This window comes from Ostrea edulis, chromosome 1 (genome assembly GCF_947568905.1).
Source record: "Ostrea edulis chromosome 1, xbOstEdul1.1, whole genome shotgun sequence".
NCBI classification, from domain to species: domain Eukaryota; kingdom Metazoa; phylum Mollusca; class Bivalvia; order Ostreida; family Ostreidae; genus Ostrea; species Ostrea edulis.
Window position 1 is genome coordinate 63,405,251 of NC_079164.1, and position 24,906 is coordinate 63,430,156.

Here is a 24,906-nt window from a genome sequence, read left to right on the forward strand (position 1 = left end):
TTGTGGCCCCATCCTACCCCCGGGGGCCATGATTTGAACAAACTTGAATCTGCACTATGTCAGAAAGTTTTCATGTAAAAATCAGCTTTTCTGGCTCAGTGGTTCTTGAGAAGAAGATTTTTAAAGATTTTTCCTATATATTTGTATGTAAAACTTTGATCCCCTATTGTGGCCCCATCCAATCCCCGGGGGCCCATGATTTGAACAAACTTGAATCTGCATTATGTCAGGAAGCTTTCATGTAAATCTCAGCTTTTCTGTCTTAGTGGTTCTTGAGAAGAAGATTTTTAAAGATTTTTCCTATATATTTGTATGTAAAACTTTGATCCCCTATTGTGGCCCCATCCAATCTCCGGGGCCATGATTTGAACAAACTTGAATCTGCATTATGTCAGGAAGCTTTCATGTAAATCTCAGCTTTTCTGGCTTAGTGGTTCTTGAGAAGAAGATTTTTAAAGTTTTTCCCTATATATTTGTATGTAAAACTTTGATCCCCCCTTGTGGCCCCATCCTACCCCCAGGGGCCATGATTTGAACAAACTTGAATCTGCAATATGTCAGGAAGCTTTCAGGTAAATTTCAGCTCTTCTGGCCCTGTGGTTCTTGAGAAGATTTTTAAATGACCCCACCCTATTTTTGCATTTTTGTAATGATCTCCCCTTTGAAAGGGTCATGGCCCTTCATTTGAACAAACTTGAAAGCCCTTCACCCAAGGATGCTTTTGGCCAAGTTTGGTTGAAATTGGCCCAGTGGTTCTGAAGAAGAAGATAAAATTGTGAAAAGTTTACAACAACGACGACAGACAACGGACAAATTTTGATCAAAAAAGCTCACTTGAACCTTTGGTTCAGGTGAGCTAAAAACTATACTATGAACAAAATGTTCCACATTTAAAAATCCTTGTGACTTTGACCTTTTCCAAATGACTTGGGTTGATGATAAAAAAGTAGCAATCTATGAGCTTAATTTTACAATCCCTGCTTCACAAAGTTACGATTTGCATAAATCTTTTATACTGCTAATTCATATGGCCTTGCCCTTTTGCAAAATGACATCTTTCAGGACATTCATACTCTGGTCAAAAGTGACCTCATGCCAAATATGAGTTTCATAAAATGTTCTTCTGTTAAAAATTCTGGTAAAGAAGTGAAGAGACAGAGAGACTTGGTGGATTTCTTTGAAACCCTTCCCCTACCATATTGTTTGCAATGAGAATAATGACTGATGATTTCATGGTCATATAACCTTTCATTTCTGTGCTGGAGCATAATAGTTGATTAACTCAATTACCACGAAATCAATTTTTTGGGGGGTAATTTTCATTGTCCTATGAACTAGAAAAACTGAACTACAATAAAGAATAATTATGACTCTTTACCAATAAAATCAAGTTCTCAAGAACGTAACTAGTATTTCACAAACCACAATCATTTGATCACGATTATTTAGCAGCATCTACATTAAACCATTGATAACGAATCATTCAAATTTACATTTACAATCAATACCTGGCACAAATATAATCTCCTAAAATTATTTTTTTTAACATGGACACATACAAACATCTGATGCATCAAATGCCCCTATAATCATCCTCATGAAATTCTGATACTGTGCTGAGTCTTTGGATTTATAACCACATAAAAATTTTAATTAGACATAAATTAATCAAAATCTCTATTGAATGGAAACAAATTGCTCTGGTGATTATACCACTTAATGAGTTTAAAGGAATCAGAGAATGCATCTATTAATGCCAATGTTTGATATATATACAAAACAAAAATCATACCTGTATACTCAACAAAGCTAGCTTTGTATAACTATAAGCCTGTTATTACCAACTCAAGGTTTCATAGACTATTCCCCAACTAACCAATGTTTACTCTTTCCAGCGATATCTAGGTGAAAATGTTGTCTTTATCTAGGCAACCATGTTCACTTTCAATCCTCCTAAATACTTGCAAGTTGACACTGAACAGACATCAATACTGTTTTTCCTCTGGCAAAATTGAGAAGATCACATTTGCTTACTTTATTTAGGTGTGGATCAAAATACTTGTCCACAAATGATTGAAGTTGTAATTGACCTCATTCATATTTCCAACAGGTTATCATAATAGATTTATCTTAGTGCATAAATCAAGAAGAAAAAGTATCCCTCTAGGAATTGTGTATTTATAAGTTAATCCAAATTGCCATATAATTAGAATCGTTACAGCTAATACTTATTATGAAATTTTTATATACATTTTACACTTCTATTGATTAGAAAGTCAATATACACTGTACCTATTCAGCATACGTAAGAATATCAGCTTTCCAATACAAGTTAGTTACCATGGTGATTCTTGGTAATAATGTTTTAATATCAGAGGAAATGGGAAGAAAATTCAGGTGAAACAATGATCTATAACGTGTAGATATACATTTTACCTTGAAGGATATCATATGGCATGAAAAATGGTGTGGGTGTACTGAAGAAAAAAACTGTTAACTGCAGCATTTTGTCTTTAGAGGAGACACCGAGTTGATTATTCAAAACTCTCACATCACTCAAAAGATTACTTACTCTTTTTGTACCACAGAACAGAAGACTGTGACCACTGCTCTCCACTCCTCTCTGTCAGTCAGAACAGAAGACTGTGACCACTGCTCACCACTCCTCTCTGTCAGTTAGAACAGAAGACTGTGACCCCTGCTCACCACTCCTCTCTGTCAGTCAGAACAGAAGACTGACCACTGCTCTCCACTCCTCTCTGTCAGTTAGAACAGAAGACTGACCACTGCTCTCCACTCCTCTCTGTCAGTTAGAACAGAAGACTGTGACCACTGCTCACCACTCCTCTCTGTCAGTCAGATTCAGATTCTTTATTTCTGTGAGCCCCAGGCTCATTGGATACCATATACATAAATACATTTATACAAACAAATAGTCAGAACAGAGGACTGTGACCACTGCTTGCCACTCCTCTCTGTCATTCAGAACAGAAGACTGACCACTGCTCGCCACTCCTCTGTCAGTCAGAACAGAGGACTGTGACCACTGCTCACCACTCCTCTCTGTCAGTCAGAACAGAAGACTGACCACTGCTCGCCACTCCTCTGTCAGTCAGAACAGAAGACTGTGATCACTGCTTGCCACTCCTCTGTCAGTCAGAACAGAAGACTGACCACTGCTCGCCACTCCTCTGTCAGTCAGAACAGAAGACTGTGACCACTGCTCACCACTCCTCTCTGTTAATCAGAACAGAAGACTGACCACTGCTCGCCACTCCTCTCTGTCAGTAGCCTTCTTTTTGTATAGTTCTCTCCGGATCTTAGCCATCACTTTCGTCTCATTATCCCATCATCCAGGTCTGACTTTTGGCCTTCCCTTTTAATTCTTCCATCCGGTGTGCATATAAGGCTAACTTTTGTGACATTGTCATTTTCTTTTCTAAGCACATGCCTAATTCATCTTCATCCATTGTTTTATTTCTAGCTCAATGATTTGCTGCTTGACCTTATTCTGCTATTCATTGGAGATTTTCTGCTTTAAAATGGCCAGAATATTTTGCAAATTTTGTGGAGACATGGTATTATAGTGGAAGGGAGATAGTTTCTTATTCTTTCAGTCCAATGCTGTTGGCCACTTTCATAAAAAGTGAGTCTTCTGTTTTCTTTTGCATGTTGTGTACAATCTGATTAAAACCAGATTCTGAGATCCGCTCACTTATATCGCTACGTAGCGATCTAAGTGAGCGGATCTCAGGATCTGGTTTCAATCAGATTGATGTTGTGTAGCAATCAGAATCTCGGTCTGGTCAATTGCATTTTCTCCCTTTCGGTTACATTTGGTGCCGTTGGCCACCCTGGACACCCATTGGAGGTGAAAGTCCTACCAGGGGCAAAAAGAATCAGGGTTGTATTGTCCTTTAAGGCAAAGACAATTTAAGGAGGGAGGAGCATAGCAGGTTTTATCGCTGGGGGCCAGATAGCTCTGTTAGTAGAGCATCTGACTAGAGATTCATGGGGCCCAGGTTCAAATCCCGTTCTGGTCCGTTGCACTTTCTTCCTTCCAGTTACGGTTGTATCTCATGGTGTACCTGGCAGATATTGTAAACAAAATCAAGATCTAGTAAGGAACAACACAAAGTTCAACTAAATTCACATAGTTTTCAATATAAGATCCCCACCCCTTGAAACTTAAGAGTATGATGAATACTGATCCAAATGGATTATCAAGCACATTAGTAGATCACACTATGCCTTTTCTACTGTACTGTTTAATCACAAATGAAAGTGTACATGTGGTCTTTGTAGATTAAAACAGTTAATTTGTTGGGGGGAAATCATGTAGTGAATATCATTGGACAACAGAAACGAGGACGGAAGAAATGACACATGGAATCAATTTGAATTTTGTCCATTGTGTAGAACACAGCATTCGTAGTTGGTGTGAAATGCTTGTACAAGGCACACAATATTTCATGGTAGTCCTAATGGACCTATTGATGCAATCAAAAGCTATTTGAATTTCAAAGTCCATTTAGTTTATGACAAATTAGTTCTGCCATAATATGCTTTGTTCATTTCTAATCATGAAAGTGTTCATGGTCAATGCATTCTCTTCCAACTCTGAGCCTGGCTTGCTCCTTTCTGACTGGGAATGGACTGCAAAATTTTACTCCATCAGTTGTTCTATTCTCAGATACCACCTTTCTTGGATAATTTGATGATAATTAAGTCCCTTCTCCAAGTCATTGAGTGTACGTTTGTGTTTCCAAATGTGTTGAAAAAGCCAATGAAATACATTTGCAGATGTCCCAATGTCTTTCCGATGTGATCAGCTGCGCTAAAATCAATACTAGTACCACTGGAGATCTACTGATTTTAAGCTTCTTGATAGCCATCTAGATTTCTTCTTTTATTATTTCCCAAATACTTCACCCATAATTTCTATATCTAGGAGGTCTCCTTGGTATCCGATGTTCAGGACCACTTTGATAAGTTCTCTCTGAAGTCAGTAAGTGACCATGATCCTTAGAACGACATGGTTTATTGCCCCCCCCCCCCCTTTCCTTTTTCAAATATCTGCCTAGTAATTTTGTACATTGTGCTGGGTCGTGTGCTGCTAATCTGTTTCATCATCTACTAGTGCTTCAACCTGAAAGATTGTTCAAATATACAAATACACTCTGATGCAGCTAAAGTTTGTGATGTGATATTGTATGTGTACTTGGATGTTAAAAGGCAAAGAGAGAGAGAAAAAAACAAGGAGAGAGAGACAGCCATAAAGGGACAGAGAATGACAGTTAGACATGCAAGGAAAGAGAGACAGATAAATAGAGAAGTCTGTCATGCTTAAATAGAAGACATAATATTCAAATATAATATATATTTAATACTTACATAGTTGTAATGTACCCTCTAGCTATTTTACTGATCACAATATCTGTTATTTCATTTACTGTAGGTCACTTTTATTTCGTGAGACCTTATTTTTGCATGAATATGTATGACGTGTAGCGGTCTGTTGAATTCGATCGCCGGTGGCCAGTTAGCTCCGACTAAAGATTCAGGGGCCCCGAGTTCGAATCCCGGTCTGGTCCGTTGCATTTTCTCCCTTCCTGTTACAGGGTGTATTTATTCAGGTAATCAACATTCTAAATGTATCAAAAATAAATGAGCCGAGCACCGGTGACCTGGCGTGTATCGGTCGGGAGGGTAGTGATATCATAGTCTATGAACCTTCATACCACCTACATGTTACTGTAGTTTTTACAGAAGCACAGTACCGACATCACAGTAGCTACAATGTAGCCCTGGAGTGGGGAGGTCAGAATAAAAAAAATTCGGAGAGGGCTACATTATTGCAGCTACGGTATCACTAGCAACTAGGAGCCCTTTTAGAAATATACATGTATAGGCCAGTAATTCCGAAGATTTTGAGAATACACTATACATCAAGGATATACTTTCACTCGACATACTCTTTCCTCGCTTCCTTGATTTTCCACGATACGCGAATTGCATTGCATACTTTTTCATCGTAATACGAGGAAATGGTAAATAATTACTTATATCCAGGTTATATATATATATATATTTATTATTATTACCCATCACTGAGTACTATATCGTATTGCCTGGTAGTTAGGAGAATCACGTTTTTCTGGTAAAAGGTCCTTCTAATCTGCGATTTGGTGACCTAAAATAGTACAGGGTTCAAGACAACATGAGACACCGAAATATCGATATAGTATAGGCAGAAAAATAAATGTTCTATTTCTAATTTTGTATGTAAAATATTCTACATGATTTGATATAAATTATACCAGTAGTGATACTACTTGCCGGGGGGGGGGGGTAATTTAAACGATATATAAATTGCTGAAACGTGTCGGCATCTTAAAACGACTTCAAAGGGAGTTTTCATAAGGATTCATTTTTTCATTTCATTTTATTTTCCATAATCGGGAATACAAGCACCGGTGCGGTGACAGCGTGGCGAGAATTCTACAAAAGCAGGTTTTATAGACTTGCCTATAGATGGTCGAGCGGTCTAGATAGCGCAGGTCATGAGTTCAAGTGCGTATGGATCCAAATAAAGTGAAATTTTTTGTGCTTTATATATAAATATTTCTTCACTTAGGACAGTCATGTTCATTTAAGAGTTCATTGCTATTTCCGTGCTGACTTCACGCAACATTTTACCAATATATTTCTAAGATAATTAATTTAGCCATTATTCCAAATTTAATCATTGCGATGTGTTAGTACATCCAAAACATTATATATATTTGTCGCTGATTGCGTCTTTAGACACTGTCTTTCAAGAAAGCTCATTCATTCCTTCTTGTAGATGCACGAATTTCAAAGGGTAGTTTCCTATATGGAAAAATGCAAAAAATTTATTCTTTGAGGATGAGGAAAAAGTCAACATGAAATTAATATTTGGACTAGAATGAAAGGCAAAATATTTCAGGCATGGTATGAATGTTGTTTCTTTTATCGCATTCATTTCTAAAAGTCAATTAAAAAAATACATATTTAAAAAGAAGAAAGTCAAGATGTGTCAATTGTATTATATGATAATTTTCATGATTGGGGGTCGGGGAGGGGGGGGGGTCATGATACACATGCACATATATGCACAAAATGAAAACCAGTATTTATGACAATTTGGTTACATGCACATGAAATAAACAAGTGGCTCACAGGCCTTAATAAGTAACGATCACCTGAGTACCGTACCCCATACATAGACCATGCAATTATTTTTTCCACACACTTGTCTGAGAGTAAAGATTTTCTAAAATTTCATTTGATATAATAATGAAATAATAAAATTTAATACATTTTCACTATCCAGCCTTGTTCTGTCACGAATTATTGTACACCCTGGGCGTGTAATAAACTGACAGAAAGTTAACCAAAACAAGGTCCAGATTTATTCCGTGTCAATGTATGGTAAAAGACTGAAATACAAATTGTAACAATCATAAGTACAGCATTTGAATACAGAAATCATTTTGATGTCACGAATTGCGTTCCGTAGTTTTGAAATTTGAACAGCATCTTAGAGTAAGAAAATTATGCAATAAAATATCTGATTCCTATCAAATGTCTATAGTTATTTCGCTTAAACAATTATCAAGTATAATGATATTCAATAATATTAACTATTCACTAAATATACATTCATGAAACACAGACGCTTAGAGAAGACAACGAACGACGCGCCATACATCTACATGTGGCTTACTGATTGTGCAGTTAACAAAACAACAAAGCATTTATCTCCTAACTTATGCATTGAACAGAATATTCTACATATTCATTAGAAAGTTTCTGCATACATACAAAATTACTTACACTGTAATTTCCTGAGATTTAGATAAAAAATCAGACGGAGACTGTCGACGCGTCTGCATCATGACGTAACATAAAGGTAACCAAAAATAGCAAGTCGTACCAATTCGATTCGCTTATCGCGACAGCACACTCCCCGTCTGATATCTTTAGATATCACAATATTTAAACTTCAACTATAAACAGTAAGAAATTCGTAATGTACATGTCTGTGTCTATTACAACTGAATATGTCAAACATATGTTCTAACACTGCATGAAAGCATTTTCAAGATTCAAAGAACATATTTCTGAAAGTACATCACTGTTCCAAGAGGATAACAATATCGTTCACCGGCCTGGTGTATGAAGTGATCTTGTCATTCCGGTTGACCTTGACCTCCACTTTACGCACTAGGTCATCTTGTCCAGGAAACACCTTGGTGACGATGCCTAAGGGCCATTCATTTCGATGCGTATCTTTCTCTCTCATCAGTATCACATCACCAACACGAACATTTCTTTGGGTCTGATGCCATTTCTTTCGAGTCTGTAGAGTGTGTAAATATTCCTTCTTCCACTTGTCCCAGAATACCTTTGCAAGGTGTTGTACTCTTTTCCACTGAACACGCATCAAATCCTTAGAATCAGTTTCACAAATCTTTTCGTTTAATACATCCATCTTCTGAGTTAGTAGAATGTTTGGTGTGAGGATGAATGATGAGTTTGGGTCAGAAGAGATACCCGTCAATGGTCGTGAGTTGATCATTGCACTAGTCTCTGCTAAAAGAGTAACCAGCACTTCATGTGTAAGTCCAACCCGTCGGTGATCTAGCAACATGCTATCAAGAATTCGTCTCGTTATCCCTATGAGTCTCTCCCATACACCACCCATGTGTGATGCATGGGGAGGATTGAATTTCCAAATGGTCCCTTCGTTGTAAAGGAATTGTTTCAATGGAAAGTCTTCGACCCAGATTGCATCTATGTGTAGAGGGTCAACAGCACCAACGAAGTTTGTACCTCTATCCGACCAAAATGTCTTCACTTTACCACGGATTGCCATGAACCGTCTCAGAGCATTTATAAATGATGATGAGGACATCTCTTCAAGGACCTCTATGTGTACTGCGCGAGTGACGAGACAGGTAAACAGAACTGCCCATCGTTTGCTGCTTGCTGACGATCCTCTGGTTCTACGAGTTATGACGTTCCATGGTCCAAAAACGTCTACCCCTACTGAAGTAAAAGGAGGCTGCCCTGGGATCAGGCGTTCTTCAGGTAGGTCAGACATTTTCTGGGTCTCGCATTGTCTACGCAATCTTCTGCAAACTACACAGTTGTTTAAGATCGAAACGACAAGGCGCCTACATCCAGTTATCCAATATCCACTGGATCTCACTTTGCCTTCCGTGAAGTAACGACCTTGATGACGAACTGACTGATGACACTTGATGATCAGAAGCTTAGCGGTATGATGTTTCCCAGGTATCAATATAGGATGTGTGCATACGGTGTCCACTCGAGCATTTTTCAGCCGTCCACCTACACGGAGGATACCTTCGTCATCTAGGAAAGGATCTAAAGAGAGTATAGGACTGTTTCGTGGTAAGCTTCGTGAAGAACGTAAGCAGTCTGTTTCCTCAGCATATATTTCTTGTTGTACGGCTTTGATGATAACTTTTTCAGCTGCCTTATATGAATCTATGGACTTTGGTATGATCTTGGTTTTATTCTCTTTTCTATGCTCAAGAAAGCGTTTCAAAAGAGCAATAGCTTCAGTGAGGTGGTTCCATTCTTGGAATCTCTCAAACCTGTGGGTACCCAGTGTAGGTGTGTACTGAGTCTTCAAACAGGTGTTACGAATTTCTTTGTCCTCTCGTGGTTCAATGAGTTCGAACATCTCACTGGTTGTGTCAGGAGTCTTGTTCAAGAAATCAGAGGGTCCATTTAACCATACACTCCTTTGTAGGTTCTCTGCCAGTATTCCTCTGGATCCTTCATCTGCAGGATTCATATTTGTTGGAACATAGGACCACTGTTCAGGTAGACTGAGGTTTCTGATCTTCTCCACTCTGTTAGAAACATACACATGAAAACGTCTTGTGTCGTTGTGGATGTAACCTAGGACAACACGACTGTCAGAAAAATATTTCACATCCTGAAATTCAATATCAATGTGATCTTGAACTGTTTGAGCAACTTCTATGGCTAGAACTGCTGCGCATAATTCAAGCCTTGGAATTGTGTGTCCTGATGAGGGTGCAACCTTTGTTTTTCCCAATATGAATCCGACTTGTTGAGATCCACCCTCATATGTTGTCCTGAGATAAGATACCGCCGCTATTGCCTTTTCCGAGGCATCAGAAAATGTTAAGAGTTCTCTTTTTGTAGATTTGCTCAAATTTTGTGTGATTGCACGTGGCACATGACTTCTTTCCAAGGCTTGTAATGATGATTTCCAAGTGGCCCATTGAGACTTGACAGGTTCGGTCAGTGGTTCATCCCAATCAGATGTTTCCGAGACGACCTGCCTCATAATGAGTCTTCCTACGATGATCACTGGTGCAAGAAAGCCAAGAGGGTCATATAAACTGTTAACTGTCGACAAAACGCCTCTTCTTGTCAATGGTTTGTCCTCTGTTGAGACACTGAATATGAAACTGTCACTGGTGAGATTCCAATTGATGCCAAGACTCCGTTGCATTGCTGGATCATCCTCCAAGTCAAGATAATAGACACCATCAGCCAAGTCATCAGGATCAAGGGTTTTCATTACAGTGGAGCTGTTCGAAGCGAACTTGTGTAATCTTAGATTGCCATTTCGTTTCAATGCATCTTGAGTTTTCTGCAACAAACTTATGGCTTCTTCGGCTGTGGGACATGATGTTAGGCCATCGTCTACATAGAAGTTTCTACGGATAAACTGTGCGACTTCTATTCCATGTGTGTTCTCAGATATGTCAGCAATTTTACGAAGACCGTATGTTGCGACTGCCGGGGATGGTCTGTTGCCAAATACATGCACAAACATACAGTATTCCATCAGCTCGTTGTTCACATCATTGTCTCTGTGCCAAAAAAATCTCAAATAGTTCCTGTGTTCTTCTACAACTTTAAAACAATGGAACATGTGTTGTATGTCTGCCACTACCGCTATCATTTCTTTACGGAAGCGTAGAAGTACACCTAGGAGACTGTTCGTCAGATCCGGGCCTTGGAGTAAAACATTGTTCAAGGATGTTCCCTCATAGGTAGCTGAGGAGTCGAACACCCCTCTAATTTGGTCTGGTTTCCTGGGGTGGTAGACCCCAAAGAGTGGAAGGTACCAGCACTCTTGGTTTTCTTTAAGAGGTTGTGCTGGGCCAGCATGTCCTCTGCTGAAGATTTTCTCCATGAATGATATGAAATGTTGTCTCTTTGTGTCATTCTTACGGAGACTAGTTGCAAGAATGTTAGCTCGTTTTAAAGCCTGTGGCCTGTTATTTGGCAATTTTTGTCGGTGTTTCTTGAAGGGAAGAGGGGCTTTCCAGCTCCCATCGCAGTCCCTTTTGAAATCTTTATCCATTAGAGCGACGAAATTTCTGTCTTCCTCAGAAAATCCTATCTTCTCATCGTGAGCAGATCTAGTGAATATACCTGGATCAATGGGATTCTGGATAGTGTTTGGTTGACCAATGGTAGGTTTGTTTGAAGGGAAGAGGGGCCTTTCAGCTCTCGTCGCAGTCCCTTCGGTAATCTCCTCGACATTGAAAGCACTGTTGCATGGTAGAAATAAGGATGGACGACCACTTCCAAGGATGTTAATTTTATTCACATTCACAACCTCAGGTATGTGGGTCTGGTTATGGCAGGCTTCTCCAACAATCACCCAACCAAGGTGAAGTCTTTGAGCATACGGTGTGGTCTTAGGACCAAGGCGTTGATCTAAGACATGGTGTGCCTCTAATAAGTCTCTACCTATTAAAAGTAGTGTGTCGCATTGATCGTCCAAATCAGGAATTGATCCAGCGATGTCCCTCAGATGGGGGTAGGATCTGGCAACACATGGAGTTGGGATCTCCGAACGATTGTGTGGAATGTGGTTGCACTCGATAACAGTGGGCAATTTAAATTGAGTGCTGCCATCTAAGGACTGTATTATGAGACCAGTAGCACTTCTTCCTTTGGTAGGACTCGAACCTGCACATGACGTCAATATGTAGTCTATGTATTCACTCTTGACTTGTAGATCATTGAGTACTTTTGACTTTACTAGGGAACGATTACTCTGATCGTCTATTATGGCATACAGTTTTACTGCATTGTCTGGGAAGCCTTCGCGGAAAACTTTCACTAAAATTATCTTGGAACATGATTTGCTAGTGAATCGAGCATTACCACAAATTTGGGTACATTTTGAGTCAACTTCTGCCTTGTGCTCCCCGCCATGAACTTCAGTCATGTTGTGAGTTCTCGTTAACTGAGGTGTGATGTGCAATGCTGAGGGGTGTGTGTCGCTACCGCACTCTGTGCACTTTATGACTACCTTACAGTCTCGTTTGAAGTGCTCCTTGGATCCGCAGCATCGAAAACATAAACCATTCTCCTTCACAAGTTGTCGTCTCTCTTCAATAGACTTGGCCCTGAATGCTTTACATTCGTTCAAAGTGTGCTTCGAGTTAGTATGTAGAATGCACTTAAATACACTGTCAGTGTTGCCCTTCGTAGCTTCAGTCTTTCTAACGTTCACTTTAAGTCTGTTGTGAGTACTTGGGTTCGTTGAACTTGGTTTCTCTACGTTATTGTTCACATCGTAGATGAAGCTAGGATCGTTCTTTATCCGACTCATTTCTTGCATAAACGCGACAAGTTCGTCGAAGGGTGGAAATGTCACTCTGTTTTCTCTTTTGTAGCGGACAGCTCTTGACGTCCATTTTTCTTGCAAGGCATACGGTAGTTTCCTTATGATGGGGAGAATGCCTGAAGAAGTGTCATAATATGCCAAGAGGTTATGGTACTGGTGATTGTCCTTGATGCTCTGTATTTCTGCTAAGATGTCAGTTAGGTCGTAGAGCTTCTTGTTGTCTTTGTTAGACAGTTTAGGGAAATGTTCCAATTTCCGTTTTATAGCCTCTTCCACCATTTCAGGGCACCCATAGCGGTCATCCAGTCTCTCCCACAGCCTTTTGAGTCCTAACGATGGATTGTTCACACTGGAAATTTTGATGCTTTTAGCATGAGAAGAAGACACTGGTCCCAGCCACTTTATCAAGAGTTCTATTTCCTCAGAAGCATCTACGCTTAGTTCCTCCATTACACGTCTAAAGGTTCCCTTCCATGAGAGATACGACTCTGGCTCCTCTGAAAAAACACTTAATCGTGCAAAGAGTAAGTCTTTCTTCAACAGAAATCTGGTGAATTCCGATGACATATGATTTTGAGAAGGATATGTGTTCATGACAAATGGTGGCTCCCGGACTTCTTCCAGATGTGTGTCCATCCTCGATGGTGGTAGTGGTCGGAACAACTCTGGCGACCAATTGCGATCTTGTGCAGAGTGTGGATGAAATGGTCTTGCAGCTGGGTTTAAATCAGCATGTTCGTTTAAGTTAGCATGGCTCTTTACATACTGTTCAGTTCGACCTGCAGGGCTCTCCTGTTCTTCCAGTAATCCATCCAAGAGGCCTCCTTGCTCCGGTTCACCTCTAGCCATCTCCATTGCTTTGACTTCAGCTTCTGCTGCGGCCAATTCTCTTTCATATTTGAGACGGTTAAGATTTGAGTCTATCTCAGCCTTCCTCCTGGCTGTCTCAATCCTCATCAATGCTTCTTCTTCTTCTAAATTGATCTTCTGTTTCATAATATCTCTTTCTTTATCAGAATATTTGATCTTCACTCGAGCTGCCTCTACTTTAGCAAGTGCTGAGCTGGTGTTTGAACGATTAGACTTCGCGGATGATCGTCCTGAAGATCTACTGCCTCTTTCCTGAAGTTCTTGTTTAATTTCGTGAATTTTCTCAAAGGTTTTTTCAACAGCCATGTTTCTCTGTTTGTTTGTTTCAACAAATACTTCGTACTCCTTCATTGCACTTTCATCATTGTTTCTAATAATGAACTCCTCGCAGTCTGACACTAATTTTGAATACACCCTAAACTTGTCTGAAAGTTCTTGTTCCTTGGTTTCGATAATTGTTATGCTTTGTAATTTGTCCCAAAATGTATGGTGTAGGATATGGTCAATGTCCTCCCATAAACGGTTGATTTTGGTAATTCTTTTCATTCTGTTTTCCTCGAAAAATTCTTGCCCTTTATCTGTGAGGGTCCTTTCTCGTGGAACTCCTTCCCTGGTTTCCTGCTCCATGCTGATCTAGTGTAAGGAAAGTTCTTTTACTGTTCTGTCACGAATTATTGTACACCCTGGGCGTGTAATAAACTGACAGAAAGTTAACCAAAACAAGGTCCAGATTTATTCCGTGTCAATGTATGGTAAAAGACTGAAATACAAATTGTAACAATCATAAGTACAGCATTTGAATACAGAAATCATTTTGATGTCACGAATTGCGTTCCGTAGTTTTGAAATTTGAACAGCATCTTAGAGTAAGAAAATTATGCAATAAAATATCTGATTCCTATCAAATGTCTATAGTTATTTCGCTTAAACAATTATCAAGTATAATGATATTCAATAATATTAACTATTCACTAAATATACATTCATGAAACACAGACGCTTAGAGAAGACAACGAACGACGCGCCATACATCTACATGTGGCTTACTGATTGTGCAGTTAACAAAACAACAAAGCATTTATCTCCTAACTTATGCATTGAACAGAATATTCTACATATTCATTAGAAAGTTTCTGCATACATACAAAATTACTTACACTGTAATTTCCTGAGATTTAGATAAAAAATCAGACGGAGACTGTCGACGCGTCTGCATCATGACGTAACATAAAGGTAACCAAAAATAGCAAGTCGTACCAATTCGATTCGCTTATCGCGACAGCACAAGCCTTATTGGCCACAACCTAAGGTCTAAACCCCTAACCCAGAGGCCATGACATTCACAATTTAGATCTTCATGGACATCCTAACCATATATTTGGTTTTTCTCCCACATGTGTGGGAGTAGAGAAGAAATTTCAAAAATTGGAGGGGGGTGTTTTGTTGGGTTTTTTGTTTTGTTTTTGTTTTTGTTTTTGTTTTTTTGGTGCACTTTTGGCCCCATCCATAAGGCCCTGGGGGAGCTAAGGTAGTGAATTTAACAATTTACATTTTCCTTATCCCATAGAAACCTCATATAAAAAATATTATCATTTAGCCTTGTCGAAGTTTTCAGGAAGAAATAAAAAATGTAAAAAATGTTAACAGATAGTCCACCCACGGCGACGAACGAAGACCAACACCACTAGTTCACCGGAGTGACTAGAGTGACCTAAAACTGCAGCAGTATGTACATTTCTATTCATTCACAACCATTTAATATTAGAATTAGATGTTAGATCTACTCGCATTATGTATGCGACTACGTGAGCGGATCTAACATCTGATTTTAATTAGATTGATTCTAAATATAACTGGAAAATTTATTTTGAATTTACACGTAACTATGTGTTATGTTATAACTTCTTTCTTTGCTTATATATTATGAATATATACAGTATTTGTATGTATTTTCATGCTGCCCCTGGCCTCGAGGGCCCTTGATTTGGCCTCGGAAAATAAATTCGTTCTATCCTCATCATGCATCAGTTCAATCCCAAAATACTCCTCGTAAAATTCAAAAGAGTCTTTAAACAATTACTTGCCTGAACTGTGATGTATAATTTAAATATATCATACCTAAAAGGAATAATAAAAATAATAATAATATTCAGAGTCGGAGGAAATGCTTTATTTGATCTATCATTTTATCCCAGTTATATTTCTCTGCTAAATAAAATAAATAAATAAAAATACTATTTATGATGCATTTTAAATATTTTTTCACAATTCTTATAAAAATCATTCAGATTGAATTTATAAGTTAAAACAGTATGATTGATATGTACTTTATAACTTCCTTTTTTAGAAAACTAATCAGGTCAATCAGGACATTGTACTATCAGGATATTATACCGTGCTGGGCTTCCGGTTTGAAAACGAAATCACGAAATGGAGTATGTTTGTAAGTTTGTAACCAATTTTTCTCGTATGTATTCGTTTCGTTCTCTTTATATAATGATCTTTATAACACATTTAAACATTTGATGATAATTGGTTGATTATTTATGGTGTATCTTTGATCATTGAATCACAAGAGATACCTGAATATATTACGTGTATCGCCATGGCAGTTTTCTATTTACCTTGCTGACCCAATTCCCACCACAATAGTACGATAGATTATTCCTGATGTATGCCACTTGAATTTTATTTTGTAGGATCTTGAATATTATTTAATGTTGTTTTTTTTTTCACGTGTAATATGTATGTAACGGGAATATATTATGATTTCAATAGTGTTCGGAAACAGGTTGGGTAGACCTATCCCGTATTACGATCTCGTTAAAACGCAATTATCCCTCTCTAGCGATAGTAAATAGACCTAAAGCAGAAAAACTGCAGTTGCGTGATAAAACGACAACACGTACAGATTGAAAGTTCACTCAGCAGTAGAGATTTTCTGTATAAATACAATGGAATGCAATTCACGGGAAAGCAATACAATGGAAAGTAATTTGGCCCTGCAAAACATTCAATAATCATGACCTTAGAAATATACATGATACAGCAAATGTACCATCATGCAGAACCACGGTCAGGAAAGAGTCGTTTTGCCCTCGTACCATCAGAGAGTGGAATATCTTACCCACCTCAACTGTGCTGGGGCCGAGTCTTGACGCCTTCAAGGCTCAGTTACAAAACCATTAGGCCAATAACTGTTTTTAATATGTAAATAATTGAAATTTTAAAATCACTCTTTTTTATTGTGCGCACACCCCAACGTGGCAGAACAGTCAACCAGATGACGGAGGCCACTGACTGGTAGAAGTAGAAATGTTTAAATTGCAGAAACATAATGATATGATTATAATCTTCATAACACGTATCTACACATGCTATACATATTTTCTCAATATAAAATATTTGAAACACTCATAAATTTTATTCATTTAATCCACCAAGCAAATTTCATCCTCCGACTCATTACTCTGCTGCTTCCTCTCAGCTAACTTCTTTCCCACTTTTTTGCCATTCTTTCTGGGTTTCTCTTTCATCGTTTCATCAGGCCTGACTTCTGTATATGATTCTTTCCTTGTTCCTGTGGAAGACTCTCATTCCCGTCATCATCTGAAATAACAAAAACAGGAATATCTAAGTTAGGTTGAGATTTGATTTCAAACTTGTCTGCTATCTTATGTTTTCCTTCAAAAAGCTAAAATTCTAATTAAACGTGATCTTCGACACTTAATTTTTTCGCTGTTGCTTTCTTGTCAAACTGGGTTTTTTGTTTGGTTCTGGATTTTTCTGCCGCTTTATTTACAATATCAAATGTTTTCTCCATCCTGTTTTTCAAGTCTGCTTTATAGTCATGATAGTCATTTGTCTTTCCTTCACTGTTGTTCTTTAATCCAAATGCCAGATCTGTTGTTCTCTAATCCAAATGCCAGATCTACAGGTAGTCTAGGTTTCCTACCAAACATCAATTCGAATGGCGAGTATCCTGTACTCTCATGTTTAGTACAGTTGTATGCATGAACTAACGATGGTATGTATTTTTCCAATCCTGCTTCTCATGTGTCTCCAAAGTTCCCAACATGCCTAACAATGTTCTATTAAATCTCTCTTAGGGATTGAAATTAACTTTTTTCACTACTAGCAAATTTTAGCTTGTGGATTATTTTCCAACGAGCAAAATTGAGCTTTTACTAGCATTTTTCAATCAATTGCTGTTTTACAGGAATTTAAGAAAACAAGCATGTATCTATATCAAAATATAGGGAAAATCTTTTAAAATCTTCTTTAAAGTGCAATGATAAAAATAATATTGAGAATTCTTTCATTTAAATTTTAATGAATTATCAGACAACATACATGTATCATTGGTGCATGATGAGGGTCATAGGGTACACTTGTGCGGCGAACTCGCTGTCCAGAGAGTTCTACCACCTATTTACAACATCATGTGGTTTGAAATCTTGAAGACTTGTTTGCGTCAATTCAAACTGTATCTTCAAAACTTTTGGAAATTTCATCTAAAATATTCTAGTTGAAAAAAAACCCACGAACTCTAAGTGTTTGACTATAGACTACAGAAGGACACTGCGTGAAGCGTGACACTAACACTTTCATGTGTTGTTTCATGTAAACACGGACGAGATCAACATGTTTGCTATTTAAATCAGACGTCTCTGAGACGCCCAAAGTGTGCATGAAGTAGGCCATCTTCGACATCACTGACTAAAGTGACCTTGGCCTTAGTTATTTATTTCATCAACGTTTACTTTTTCAATACTTGTATATTCATTCTGTAAAGCATTTCTATGCACAAGACAAAATTATTGTAAACTTCAAAGTACAGCAAATAAACCAAGGAATTCCAGAAAAAAGATCGAGGTTTTTTTTCACTCGCAAAAAGCTGTGATCACTTGTGATTTTTCACTCGCTATGTCAATTTTTAACTCGCATTTAGCGAGTATTTCCCCTTAATTTCATTGCCTGTCTCTGTCATTCTGTTTGACATTGGATGGTAAGGTGTCATCCTTGATTTCTCCATCTTTGTTATTTTACACAGCTCCTTTATCAAATGACTTTCAAACTGAGCTCCCTGGTCGCTATACTCTAGGGATAGATAGTCTAAACAAACTATCTCCAGCGGGTATGATGATGTTACACTCACCAATGGAGCTTTCTGACTTGTAGACTTCCTGCGCAAACAGTTTTAACCCAATTCTCTGTATCAAAACTCATTCCAGGCCAAAAGAATCTTTCTCGCAATAATCCAATTGTTCGATCTTTAGCTGGATGACCCATGTTGTTATGAAGTCCTAACAGTGCTGACTGTATAAGCTGTCTCGGAAGTACTAATTAATTGACATTGTTTTCCTGAAGATTGACTTGCCTATATAAAACACCTAATTAATTTCAAATTTTCAAAATTTCTCATCATTGTGTGGTCCTTTGAATCAGGAACTCTATGTGGCAAACTTTTTTTACTAACTGCTTCAATCCAAAATTTCAACAAAGGATCACCATGTTGTAATTTCCTGATTTCTCTCAACTCAGTTTGTGCTAATGGTTGTCCTGGGAAATCCGTTATTTCAACTATATCTAAGGCCAAGTAAAATTAATTTGTGGATTATCATTCCCGCCCGCCCCTCGAAAATCGTCCCACCCCGATTTTTTTTATTTTTCAAAATTACGATTTCCGGATATTTTTATGTCTGGTCCGGTATCATAAACGTACTTTGTTTCACTTTGCCTTTTAGAAACCCAAATACACATGTAATTATGATTTATAAAGCCTTTTCTCAATCAGAGAAGGCATTTTCGAGGTCAAGAATACCATGGCGAAAAATAAAAAATAAAATCCTCCCACCCGCCCCATTTTTTTGTGAAGTTTGAATGATAATCTACTAATTAATTTTACTTGGCCTAATGGTTCTACTGTTTCTGCCATGTTCACAATGGGAACACCAACTTGAGTTTTTTGTATCCTGTCTGAGCTGCTTCCGAGCTAATGTTCTTGTCAGAGAGAGGGTGTTTATTGATATTGGATAATAAAAGATAAATCAAGGAACCAAACAATTAATTTTTTGACATGATATGAAGCTTGCTTTATTATAATTTACAATACTGGGTACTACTGATTATGGAACTCTACAGAACTATAGATAATGCCGTGTTTATATGATACTTGTTTCATCCTAGGCTATCATCCTGCTGATAACTGGAACCAGAAACATTAACTTTCCAGGGCAAGTAAACTCAAACTTTCACTTGTCTAAATGAAAAACATTGTTGTCCGATTTTTTTTTTTTTTACTCTAATACACCTATCGATCAGTAATTTAAATTATCCTCCTTTGCGGGATCAGCCAAAGGTCAGTCGATGAATATGTAGATTTTCCTCCCTTACCCTACCAAAGGCAAGAGGTTACAACTATGAATGTCATAGCTAATTATTAAAAGATTTCATACTTGTAAGTTTATGGATTTTCCCACCCTGGGGTATTATTGTAATCTGCAAATAAAAAAGATAACAATTGTTAGAATTATTGATCAGAAAATTACACAGACCAACGTAGGGAAATAAGATCTTTTCACCACAAAATAGTGGATAAGGACTATAACTTGTGGCAAAGTGTTGATATGGGTATTTGGTTCAAATGCTCTGGGTTTTATTTAAATTTAAAAACATGTAAGAAGTGTAAGAAATCAGTTTTTATTCAATAACTTGAAAAAATGCATATGCAATCAATATGGTAAATTGTATTTTGGGTAAGAAATTTAAAGAAAAGATAAAGTGCCAATGATACAGACCATGCTGTTGTTAGTGTAAATTCAGATTGTTATGCCACTAGAAACTCACATTTTCTTTTTAATTGAGATTTGTAATTATTCTATATATTACCTATCGTCTTCTCTCTGAGCATTTTCCTCACTATAATACTGAAGTTAGAGAGATGGTAGGGAAGCCACCATTTTCTCACAAACATGACTAAGATAAGTCATATATCGGATAATTTATTTATTCGGAACAACTCACTGATAGTATAAGATGCAGTATGACATACTAGAAAGAGGCTTTCACTAGTAAAAATAAATCGATGATTCCGTGTAATCTGTGAAGAAAACAAAAAAATCGGACTTTATTTTTTATGTTTAGTAGTTATCAAGCTTAACACAATTTAGATAATCACATTTCCTACTGAAATAATCACTTGCTAGATCGGACAAGTATATATTGAGTTTGACTTGTCCGAACTGGGTTTTCAAATGCCTTGGGCAGTCGGACAACCATTAATGTCGATCCCTGGTTATGTAGGTGTTATGGAGTTCCTAAGTAATACCTCTGTTAATCATCAACACATGCAGGAATATGTATATACTCCCATCTTTACACTTGAATGAATATCGGAGATAAAACTTCACCCTTCCAATGACCTCAGTTCGCCCTTCCAATGACCTCAGTGCGCCCTTCCAATGACCTCAGTTCGCCCTTTCAATGACCTCAGATTGCCATCACAAATTTTGTAAATCTATCATTTTCTTTCTCTCTGCATAATTATTGGGGTGGTGGTTGTTGCTCCTGCTCCCCGCCCTTGCATCCACTTCTTTCTTAATTGGTGTGACAGGTCTTGGCAGTACATTAACATTGTGTTTTAAAATGAGTACTGTAAATATTTGTACATTGATCGTCTGCACCAAAAGTATCAAAGGCTAGGCAAACTTTGAAATCACGTGACTCCAGTGTGTAAATTCAAAATAAAATGGTGTTCTGGCAGTAACACGAAAGTGTGCTTTTACTGTCCTAAAATGATTGCAGAGGACGCATTTTTGAAAATGTTGATCACAAAATGATTGCAAATGAAAGCTTCATTTCTTTTGTCAAAGTAAAAACAGAAAGCCAAATCTTCAACATATCCCTGTGAACTCGAAATAAAAGACACCAGAGTCGTCCACTTCTGTTTCATACTTAGATATTTTATTGGAAATAGATATTAACGGCAACTAACAACTCAACTTTATTACAAACGGGATGATTTCAGCTTCTCCATCGTCAATTTCCCATATCTAAGTAGCAATATTCCATTATCATCTGCATATGGTGTTTATATGTCTCAACTGATTCGATACGCAAGAGCTTGTTCTGCATATCGTCAATTTTTTGAATTGGGGCAGGCTGCTGACATTAAAGTTGATGATGCAGGGGTTTCAACAGTCTCATTTAAAGTCAGCATTTCGCAAATTCTATGGTCGATATAATGATCAGATTATATATGATCTAGTTTGCCAGTACAACTTATTGGGTCAAATGCTATCTGACTTGTTTCATACTAATTGTTGGGCTGTTCTTGGCACTCTGATTTTGACTAAGGATAACTCTGTTTACTTGATCAAGATATAGGGCTCACGGCAAGTGTTACTGGTTGACAGGGGATGCTTACTCCTCCTATAGGCACATGATCCCACCTCTGGTGTATCCAGGGGTCCGTGTTTGCCCAACTCTCTTTTTGGTATTGCTTATAGGAGGTATGAGATTGTTTGCTGTTCATTATTTTCACCTTTCATCAGTTGTAAATATTACCATAGTTTTGTCATAAATTTAATCTCATGGCTTTCAGATGAATTTTCAATGTTTTATAGGGCTAGATAAGACCATTACTGTATCATTTATAATAGTTCTTTGAAATGGAAATATGTTACTTATTGGTCAGAGGAAGACTGTTTTACTCAAAAGAACTGAGTGTAACTTTTCCTGGTGTAAAAGTTGAAATGTTTTTTGACAAAGAATTCACTAAATATAAACTTGGTGTAAGCTCGACATGTCAGGGCTTGAAGCTTACTTTTAAAGTCTCCAGTCCAGCCGGACTGATGGGGTATAATTTCAACCAGTCCGCAGAAAAATTTACCAGTCCAACAGTTTTCCAGAAATAATTAAACATATATATTTTGTTAATGTTATTAGAATGAATTGAACTCAGACAATATTGTTTCACTTAAATAGGGGATTTCTATTTACCAATCCGATTCGTTTGTTATATCTACAGATCGAAGCATGCCAAATGTGTGTATAAAATTTCATAAGTATATTTTCCAAAATGATGCTTTAGAAAATTAACCAGTCCCATCGGACTGACTGAAACAAATGTTAGTCAGTCCGCCAGACTTTTAACCAGTCACAGACTGACGGGCATATGTTAATTTCGAGCCCTGCATGTGTTTAAACCATGTGCCAGATAAATCTTAACTCTCGACTCTTATGAAGGATAATTTAACTTTTTAATGTATCTGTGAATTAGTATGTATAATTTTTGTATAGAACTGTACTCAATTTCATGCCCCTTTGTTTTTGTCTCATTGCAGAAGAGGAAGCTTTAACAAAATGACACCTGAAAGTAACACCTAATTTAAAAGCAGGAGGAAAAAATGATTACGTGATCTGTTTATCTATACAATATATATTTATTATTGTAAGTAGCCATGCCTTTATTATTTTAAACTATATTCTATGTTATCTAATTGCATATGAATCCAACTTCTTGAAAATTTTAAGCAGTATCTTAAATTTTTCAATTTTTTTCTTCAGATAATTTAAGTTGCAAGAAGGCATACAGAGTTTTCTGTAAAATTCAACAGTAATGTAGAAGTATGAGAAAGTTGGATACTGAGTGATCACCATGGTGATTCTGCACGTTTGCGTAGGATTACTGTTACTGATTGGAATTCAGGTATAGATTGTAGCATTTCTTTGTTTTGTCTGTCTTAAAACATTCATTATAAGGAAATATTTTGATATTTTTATGTAAATATTTATATTTTTGTTAAACTAATTCAGATTTCAACTTTCTTGTGAAGTTCTCATGCGACAATGTTGTGAGGAGTTTCAGTGATGCGATTCACATGCATCTGCATTGTTATATGCTTTGTATAACTTTCCAAAATGTATATATATATAAATTCTGTCTATAAAAAAAAGTTTGATATTGATCTTTTCAGACTATAGCACAATCATGTCCTGGTCCTGCAGGGTTGTATATCAAGAGGGGAGTAAATACGTACTGCAAGAAAATATACAATTGCAAACCAGGTACTGTAACAATTATGAGTAAATCATATTTATGGCGAGAAAGAAAAAAAGGGAGATGAAAAAAAGTCCACTTGTGAAAAGATGTTTGGGGGAAAATTTTGTGATGTGTCCTTTATTACCATAAAGGAAGATATATTGAATTAGTGTCCGTGAATGGTAACAGGAAGCAATTTCTAATTTTATATTGCAGGTGAAAAGTGTATTAAGCATGTGTTTTTTGTACTTATCAACTGATTAGATGTTAATGAAATTTCTAAAAAGACGTATTCTTTGTAGGACATGAAATAAAACCCTGTGATAAGACTTGTGAGGAAGAGAAATGTGTCCCATGTCCACAGTCAAAAGCACAGCCTTTCCTTAGCCACTCAGATGAACACAGACATTGCTTTTTACCTGAGAGACGGTGTAATAACAGAGGTATAAAGTTAAGGAACTTTTAATGCTAAGGCCTCCAGACAAGATATTTCCTTGTTTTAAGGAAGAGTGCTACACCAGAGAAATTTAATGTGGATGAAAAGTGGAGGATATGTACAATGTTTTGAAACTGAAAACTTTCAAATTTACTTTATTTAGTCAAAAAGTGCAGTTTTAGTAGAAAGCAATCAGAAAAAAAACTCCTTCTGAACTTGAACCGCGATATACGCAGTCAACATGCTAACCTACTGAGCCACTCAGCTAGGCGATTAAATCTAAAATGAATAGACTTGTGTAAATGTTGTTATTTATATTTTCATTCATGATTTAAAAGGAAGTCAGCCAATATGACAATGTAGAGTCACCCTTTAAGTTATTCTGCTTTCGATTCTTCTCATATTTTCTGATTCTGCTTTCACAGATATAATTCTTTTTCGGTAATTTGAATTGTAGACTGCAGTTTCAAACTACTAACACAAATGTACTAGCAATTTTAAATGTGGTAATCATGTCCAAGTCATATAAAACATGTACATATATGCAATGGCAGGGCATGTAGTGCACTAAGGTTCAGACATAAAGGCTTTGGTAAATGCTCTAATAATGTTTGAAACTGGAATGGCTACGTAAGATCATCAATAATGAAGTGATCTTAAACACCATCATGCAAATATTTGAAAGCCGAACAATTTTCTCTCAGATATCATCATAGTATTTTTGATAGGGTTTTAAAGTACCATTTATAGCAGGAGGGCCTCGGTGTCTTTGAAGACATGGATCCAGGGTTGTGGTAAATTTTGGTATCTGAGACTCAATAAGAAAAATGTCACTGAAGTATTTTAAGTTAGGAGATGTACTTCAAGTCCTCT

The 24,906-nt window shown here is 37.2% G+C and overlaps 3 protein-coding genes across 6 annotated transcripts in view; 1 reads left to right on the forward strand and 2 right to left on the reverse strand.

Annotated features, from left to right (window-relative positions):
• LOC125647968 (unconventional myosin-Ic-like) overlaps positions 1–2,697 on the reverse strand; it is a 44,415-nt gene extending 41,718 nt beyond the window's left edge. The window contains exon 1 of one of the 2 annotated variants that reach the window (XM_048874883.2): positions 2,573–2,697. The gene's annotated coding sequence lies outside the window, so the exon portion shown is untranslated. Of the gene's footprint in view, positions 1–1,792; positions 1,811–2,572 lie in introns of those variants that run through there. The other variant, XM_048874888.2, reaches the window with a different exon arrangement.
• A 4,716-nt stretch (positions 2,698–7,413) lies between these two features.
• LOC125647384 (uncharacterized) lies at positions 7,414–14,840 on the reverse strand. The gene is made up of 2 exons (XM_056156304.1): positions 7,861–14,840; positions 7,414–7,463 (listed from the first exon to the last, which is right to left on the reverse strand). The coding sequence occupies exon 1, from the start codon at positions 14,177–14,179 to the stop codon at positions 8,159–8,161; it is 6,021 nt and encodes a 2,006-aa protein (XP_056012279.1). The 5' UTR covers positions 14,180–14,840; the 3' UTR covers positions 7,414–7,463; positions 7,861–8,158.
• A 110-nt stretch (positions 14,841–14,950) lies between these two features.
• The window catches only part of LOC125647960 (uncharacterized), a 31,181-nt gene continuing 21,225 nt past the window's right edge, over positions 14,951–24,906 (forward strand). The window contains exons 1-7 of one of the 3 annotated variants that reach the window (XM_056156311.1): positions 14,951–15,277; positions 15,900–15,995; positions 19,742–19,788; positions 22,900–23,006; positions 23,123–23,264; positions 23,533–23,623; positions 23,900–24,040. In XM_056156311.1, the coding sequence (XP_056012286.1) occupies positions 23,214–23,264; positions 23,533–23,623; positions 23,900–24,040 (283 nt within the window). In that variant the 5' untranslated portion in view covers positions 14,951–15,277; positions 15,900–15,995; positions 19,742–19,788; positions 22,900–23,006; positions 23,123–23,213. Of the gene's footprint in view, positions 15,278–15,899; positions 16,020–19,741; positions 19,789–22,899; positions 23,007–23,122; positions 23,265–23,532; positions 23,624–23,899; positions 24,041–24,906 lie in introns of those variants that run through there. The other 2 variants (XM_048874837.2, XM_056156314.1) reach the window with 2 other exon arrangements.